At 61.7% G+C, this 7,220-nt stretch overlaps 1 protein-coding gene across 1 annotated transcript; it reads right to left on the bottom strand.

Moving 5' to 3' along the window:
* LOC111824117 (actin-binding LIM protein 2-like) lies at positions 1 to 6,882 on the bottom strand (the record flags this gene model as incomplete). Its single annotated transcript, XM_023747657.1, has 4 exons — positions 1 to 171; positions 1,650 to 1,743; positions 4,830 to 4,956; positions 6,767 to 6,882. Coding segments are annotated over 4 exons (493 nt in total), but the record flags the coding sequence as incomplete, so codon positions are not given.
* Positions 6,883 to 7,220: the final 338 nt, after the last annotated feature.

Raw genomic sequence — 7,220 nt, 5'->3', positions numbered from 1 at the left:
GCACGCTCGGCGGGCTCAAGTGGAGCCACCGTGGCGGCTGCTCTCCGCTGCCGCTGCTGAGCGGCTCGGCTCGTCTCCGCCCAGGTTCTCTCTGCCGCCCGCGCTGCCGCCTCTCCTCCAGGAGGGAGCTCCGAGCTCGCAGAGCCCACGACGCAGCCAGCCCAGCTCCGGCTGAGGAAACAAGGGCATCAATCTTCCCAGAGGCCCGCAGCCTCCCGCAGGCCGGGAGCGAAGCCCAGCCTGTGCCTCCCAGTGCACAGAGGCAATGGGGGGGCGGGGGCAGCACAGACACCGCACCCCACGCTGTGCTCGGCTGCAATCAAACACGGGGACGCTCACTCTGCAGAAGGGTCGCCTTCCCCTTGCCTCTGGGTCCACCAGGGAGGCCTGCTGGTTGCCGCCCCCCCTCCCGCCCCCAATCGGGTACCCCTGGCCAGCACTGAGCTGGGGACAGCTCCCAGGCCCTGTCCCTGTGTTCCCGAGGACATTTCCAGAGCCTTCCATGGGGCCAGAAGGCGAGGCAGGCAGCGGGGCTGGGACAGGTCGGCCCCTCCCCGGGTGCAGGGGCACAGCCCACAGTTGTCAGGAAGCCGCTAGGGTTACACACCTGAGCACCAACATGCACATCCGGGTGTCAGGAGGGTTCGTTTCTGTTACAAGATCTGTATATGGCACCGCCTGCCCACCACCCAGTCACATCCTCTCCGTCACCAGATACTAGGACCCCCTCCTCCCCCACCCCCTCCCGCCGGCAGCCCCCCCTCTGCTGTGTGTGTTCACGAGTCCAGTTTTCTATCCACGTGATGAAGTCAAAACTTTTCTGACTGACTCACTCAGCACACTGCTCTCAAGGTGGAGGGAGCTCTTTAAACTACAAATCGATCCCAGGGATCCCCTCGGGGTGTGGGGAGCTCTGCAGCCTCAGCCCCCAACCGGTCCTCCCCCAACAGGCTGCTTCTGTCACCTGGGCTGGGTCCGCCACCCTCCTGGCTCGGCCGCTTGCCTGTCCCTGGGGTCCTCTGTCACCGAGCCTCCCCCAGGGACCACGGCAGCCCCGATGGCATCCAGCCAGCCCAGAGCCGAGGAGGGGCTGCAGGGTGGGTGAGGGCAGCAGCCTGGGCCCCGGCGGGCGGGCATTGGTCCCAGTCGTCTCGGGATTTGTCTTACTGCACGGACGTGGGGAAGTGCATGGCCCGTGCTCTTTTCACAGGGGGGACGCCGTGCGCTGCCGCCTGGATCTAGAAGCGACAGGCAGCCCCGGGGGGACCGGCCTGCAAGTGCGCTGTGACCTGGCCTGCCAGGCGACCAGACCCTCTGCTCTGCCCCAGGACACAGCCCTGCCTCCTGCGCTCGCTTTCAACCCTCCAGGCCTCAGACTCCCCACCTAGGCCGAAGGGCTGGACCAGGGTCTCTGTCCTTCACACCTCTCCAGCTCGAGCAGCTCATAAAGGGTACAGGAGAGAGGCCCTGGAGTGCTTCCTGGAGGAGGTGGCTCCCTCCCAGGAGTCCCCAGGCAGAGCGGGGAGGACAAGGTGGCAAAGGCTCTGGTACAGATTCTTGCACAAACACACAGCACTGTGGGTCACCTGGAGGCCCCGCCCCCTAATCCTCACAGGCGGGCAGCCCAGCGCCCATGGGGCGGGCCTTACCTCCAGCACGTGCCCCGTGATGAACTTCTCGCAGCCGTCGCAGCGGATGCCGAACTTGGCGTGGTAGTCGGCCTCGCAGTAGGGCAGCCCGTCCCTGCAACGAGCCAGGCAGTCAGGATGGGCGGGGTCACCCCAGCACCCAACGCCCACAACCCGCGCCTGTGAGAGGGGCTGTGGCAGAGGGACAAGCCCACTTCCTCCTCCTCCAGTGACAGGACCACCCTCCATGCTCCGCAGGCGGCAGCACGGCCTCCGCCATCACACCAGCCCCACGAGGAACCACGAAGACAGTCCCATTTCATGGATGGAGAAACTGAGGTGCACAGAGCTGGGGCCACCTGCCCAGCGGCAGAGTAAGGGGCGGTGGCGCCCCCAGAGGTTGACAGCGGGCCTATCCGCGCCAGGTGCTGGTGGTGGCGGTGGGATTAGTGACGAATGACACCATTTGGGGCACTGCTCCTGGGTATGTGGGCAGCCTGGGGCAGGTTGCATAAACACGGAGCCCCCACTGAGGGAGCCGTAAGAAAAAGGACCCGATGCCCTAACCGGTTTGGCTCAGTGGATAGAGCGTCGGCCTGCGGACTGAAGGGTCCCAGGTTCGATTCCAGTCAAGGGCATGTACCTGGGTTGCGGGCACATCCCCAGTGGGAGATGTGCAGGAGGCAGCTGATCGATGTTTCTCTCTCATCGATGTTTCTAACTCTCTATCCCTCTCCCTTCCTCTCTGTAAAATGTCAATAAAATATATTTTAAAAAAAGAAAAAAGAAAAAAAAGGGACCCAAATGCAGCTCATGGACGGGAGATCACGCAGGCACCACGCTGGGTCCAGCATCTGCCCAACCAGGGGCTCTTTTTTTTTTTTAATTTCAGAGAGGAAAAGAGGGAGAGCGAGAGAGAAACATCAACAATGAGAGAGAATCATCGACAGGCTGCCTCCTGCACGCCCCACATTGGGGATCGAGCCTGCAATCCAGGCGTGTGCCCTGACCAGGAATCAAACCATGACCTCCTGGTTCATAGATCAACACTCAACCACTGAGCCACGCCGGCCGGCTGGGAGCTCATTTAAAAGTGACTGCAGTTACTATGATGATCAACCTCCCCTAGTCACGGGGTGCCTGCGGGAGGGGAGGGGCCTGCTGGGGGGACAGGCCCGGGGCTGCAGGGGCACCTCTGCCTGCACAGCCTCCCCGAGGGTGAAGCCTTGGCTCACAGGACAGGGAGGTAGAAATGGGGTCCGAGGAGCCACTTTCAAATGCTGCCGACCTCAGGGCCCTGCGATTTCCCATGAACCGGTGGATGTGCAGCAAACCCCAGAGGTTCAAAGATGACGTCTCCATGGCAACACTAAGGCGCCCTCCTCCTCAGTTCTGGGACAGTCTGGAGGCTGCTGAGTCACAGCGCAGTGTGGGCCGCTGCCACGTGCCGCTGCGGTCTGGGGGCGGGCGGCTCGTTTCATCCTCACACTCTGTCCGCCAGGCCGCCTGAGCCACCCCTCCCTTCACCTCGACAGGAGCCCGGCCCGCACAGGGGGCTTCTCCTGACAACGGTTTATCCTGAGGTAAGTGTAGAGGCACATGCAGGTGAAAGAAAGAAAACACAGACCAGCAAGACCTCCTGCAGAATCAGAGGATAAGGCCACCAGGGAAGTGACGTGGGTCCACCTCCTGTGCATGTGCCAGTGCATGTGTGTACGTGCATGTGCCAGCATGTGCGCATGTGTGTGCATGTGCCAGTGTATGTGTGCCAGCATGTGTGTGCATGTGCCAGCATGTGTGCGCATGAGCCAGTGTGTGTGTGCCAGCATGTGTGTGCATATGCCAGCATGTGTGCACATGTGCCAGTGTATGTGTGCCAGCATGTGTGTGCATGTGTCAGCACATGTGCATGTGCGTGCGTGCATGTGTCAGCATGTGTAAATGTGTGTGCATGTGCCAGTGCATGTGCCAGCATGTGTGCATGTGTGTACATGTGCCAGTGTGTGTGCCAGCATGTGTGTGTGCATGTGCCAGCATGTGTGTGTGTGCATGTGCCAGTAGATGTGTGTGCCAGCACGTGCGTGCGTGTGCATGTGCGTGCATGTGCCAGTATATGTGTGTGCCAGCACGTGCATGTGTGTGCATGTGCCAGTATATGTGTGTGCGCCAGCATGTGCATGTGTGTGCACGTGCCAGCATGCATGTGTGTGTTGCATCCCGTGCCGTTTTATCACAGGACTTCTTTTAACACGATCAGTTCCTGTGATGCTCTATCCCAGTGATGGCGAACCTTTTGAGCTCAGCGTGTCAGCATTTTGAAAAACCCTAACTTAACTCTGGTGCCGTGTCACATAGAGAAATGTTTTGATATTTGCAACCATAGTAAAACAAAGATTTATATTTTTGATATTTATTTTATATATTTAAATGCCATTTAACAAAGAAAAATCAACCAAAAAAATGAGTTCGCGTGTCACCTCTGACACACGTGTCAAAGGTTCGCCATCACTGCCTATTCCTCGGGGCATCAGCACTAGCGGAGGCTCCAGAAGAGCTGCGCAGAGAGCCCCTGGCTGCGCGCTCTGAGCTCGAGACCGCGCGCTGCACCCTCACTCCCTCCTGTGCCAGGGACTCGCCTGTCTCTGTCCAGAGCTCTGGATTAAATGCACGCCCTCGGCAAACCAGGTGCCCCTGCAGGGCCAAGGTCTCCCAGCAGCTCCCTCCCTGCAAACCAGCCATCGGCCTCCTGAGCGCAGGCGGGGAGCGCTGTGTGGCCCGCGGCGGAGCTGCCCTGTGCGGCCGGTGCTGGAGAGGTCTCAGCACTGTCACGTTGTGACAACCCAGACTGCTCAGCCCTGGCCCCTCACGCGGGGCTGGTGGCGGCTGACAGCACTTTGCATTGTGCAGGAGAGCCGGTGCCGGCGAGGGGCGAATTCCCGGGGAGGGCGACCCAGGGATGGGCGCGGGGAGGCGTGTGACAGTCAAAGATGGGAGCACGGCATCTGCTCCATCAGCAAAACGAATGGCGGTGGGGTCTGCAGACCCCGCTAGGGAAGCCAGGCTGAGCGTGTGGGGACAGACACGCCAGTCCCAGCCAGGGTTCCTGTCTAACCGTGGAGACGGGAGGGATGAGCGCGGTGGAAGGCAGGGGACAGGCGGAGGCCGACCCCGGGGCTCCGTTCCGACGCCCGCGCTGCTCACTTGCTGATGTACTCGGCGCTCAGCTCCTTCCCGCAGGCCTTGCACCTAAAGCAGCCCAGGTGCCAGTGCTTGTCCAGAGCCACCAGGGACTGGCCGCTTTGGATTTCTGTGCCGCAGCCCCCACAACCTGGGAGGAAGAGGAGAACACAGATGTCATCGCTGGGGCCCAGAGGAGGGGGAGCCTCACCGCTGGGTCTCGGGACACCCCTACAGCAGTTAGAGTGCCCCAGGGAGCAGAGAGAGGGGATAGTCCGGCTGCTGTGCTTAGGGGACCCTGCTACAGGGCAGGGGGGCAAACACGTAGAAAACAAATCACAAAGCTTGTTCCCACGTGGCGGAGCTGACTGCATGCACTGGGCCGTGCTGCACATGCTGACTGCATGCACTGGGCTGTGGCTGCTCATGGCTGACTGCATGCACTGGGCCGTGTTGCACATGCTGACTGCATGCACTGGGCTGTGGCTGAGCTGACTGCATGCACTGGGCCGTGCTGCACATGCTGACTGCATGCACTGGGCTGTGGCTGAGCTGACTGCATGCACTGGGCCGTGCTGCACATGCTGACTGCATGCACTGGGCTGTGGCTGCACATGGCTGACTGCATGCACTGGGCTGTGGCTGCACATGCTGACTGCATGCACTGGGCTGTGGCTGCACATGGCTGACTGCATGCACTGGGCTGTGGCTGCACATGGCTGACTGCATGCACTGGGCCGTGCTGCACATGCTGACTGCATGCACTGGGCCGTGGCTGAGCGCTGACTGCATGCACTGGGCCGTGGCTGAGTGCTGACTGCATGCACTGGGCCATGGCTAGGTGCTGATTGCATGCACTGGACCGTGGCTGGGCGCTGACTGCATGCACTGGGCCGTGGCTGGGTGTTGATTGCATGCACTGGGCTGTGGCTGAGTGCTGACTGCAAGCACTGGGCCGGGAGCTGGGGAGACAGAGGCCTGCCTGCCAGCGGTGGAGCACCTGGGCCTGGGCAGTAGGTGCACCCTCCAGCCAGAGCCAGGACAGTCCCAGGGCTGCTGGCAAGCTCTGGCTCTCCCACATCACCACGCCACTCAAACCACATGCAACTTTGGGAAACGACTTTAAGACAGACTCGAGCTCCAAGATCCAGCGCCTGAGGGAAGGGGCTTTCCTCCACTCGCTGCCCAGGCTGGGGGACCAAGTGGAATGAATGTGTGCACGTGTGAATGAATGGGAACCACGGGGGCAAGGGCCTGGCTCCAGAAATCAGTAGGAACCCCGCTCTGTCCCAGGCCATGTGGCCCTGGTGCTGGGACACCACAGCGACCTCACACGCAGGGTGGGCTCCAAACATGCCACCTCTGCAGTGGGATCCTGGCAGCAGCAGGGCCCGGAACGCGGGGCCCCAGCCCAGTCCCCACATCCCTCTGGGTCCCGAAGAGTCACCCGCGCTGGAAGAGGCCAGCACCTGCCTGCGCCTGCCCCGCTCTCACAGGCCAGCTGGCGTTCCTGCTTTTATAGGAACAACCTCCAGCTTCTGCATGTGAGAAGCACATATTGAGCACCTACTACATACACACCCTGGCCAGGCTCCTGCGATGTGCAGCCCTGACCACAGGAGCCCAGAGTTCAATGCTCTTTTAAGGGCTCTCCCAAGGGGCTTCTAGATGGCCTGGAATTAACGGTGGGGAGCTGAGTGAGCTAGAGGCAGAGAACGAGAAGTAGGCCAGGAGGGCTTCCTGGAGGAGGTAGGCCAGAGCTGGGCCAAACGCAGGAAGGGAGGTGGGTGAAAAGCAGGAGTGGCACACAGGTCAGCGGGCACAGCCTGTGCAAAGGTTTGGCGGCACGAACGTACCAGAGATTTCTATCCCGGTTCCCTTCCTGATGATCCCCCACCTCTGGTCAGCGCCAGCCGCCCCCCTCCCCGCCCCCTGCCCCACGTCACCCAGCGCCCACTCACTCCAGAGGCCCTGGGACAGGTGCGTGCTGCCACCCGCGGACTTGGGCAGGGAACACTTCTGGCACATGCATTCCTTCCCGTTGAAGGTCACTCGGTCCCCGGGCGGGAAGGGCAACCTGAAACAAGAGAAGGAATGACCAGCCAGGACCCCAGACACACACCATCACCTCCCCCTGGGACCTCACAGGCCGAGGACGCCAGGCCCCTCCACCCAGGGCTGCCGCGTCCCTGCTGTGTGACCTCGGGCCAGTCCCTGACACCTGAGCCTCCGTGTCCCATCCGCACCAGCAGGCAGAGTGCCGGCGAACCCCGCGGAGAGGAAGTGCGGGGTCACACGCTAACTGTGTCTGCGGCAGACTGCTCTCCACGGAGGCTGCACCCCTCTGCGTTCCCACCAGGAGTGTCTGAGAGTTCCCTCTGCTTCACACCCTCACCGACGCGCCACACTCTCCAT

This window comes from Myotis lucifugus, unplaced genomic scaffold (assembly GCF_000147115.1).
Source record: "Myotis lucifugus unplaced genomic scaffold, Myoluc2.0 scaffold_937, whole genome shotgun sequence".
Classification (NCBI taxonomy): Eukaryota; Metazoa; Chordata; class Mammalia; order Chiroptera; family Vespertilionidae; genus Myotis; species Myotis lucifugus.
Note: the sequence above shows the minus strand (reverse complement) of the source record. Positions and strands in the feature narration are given on the sequence as shown.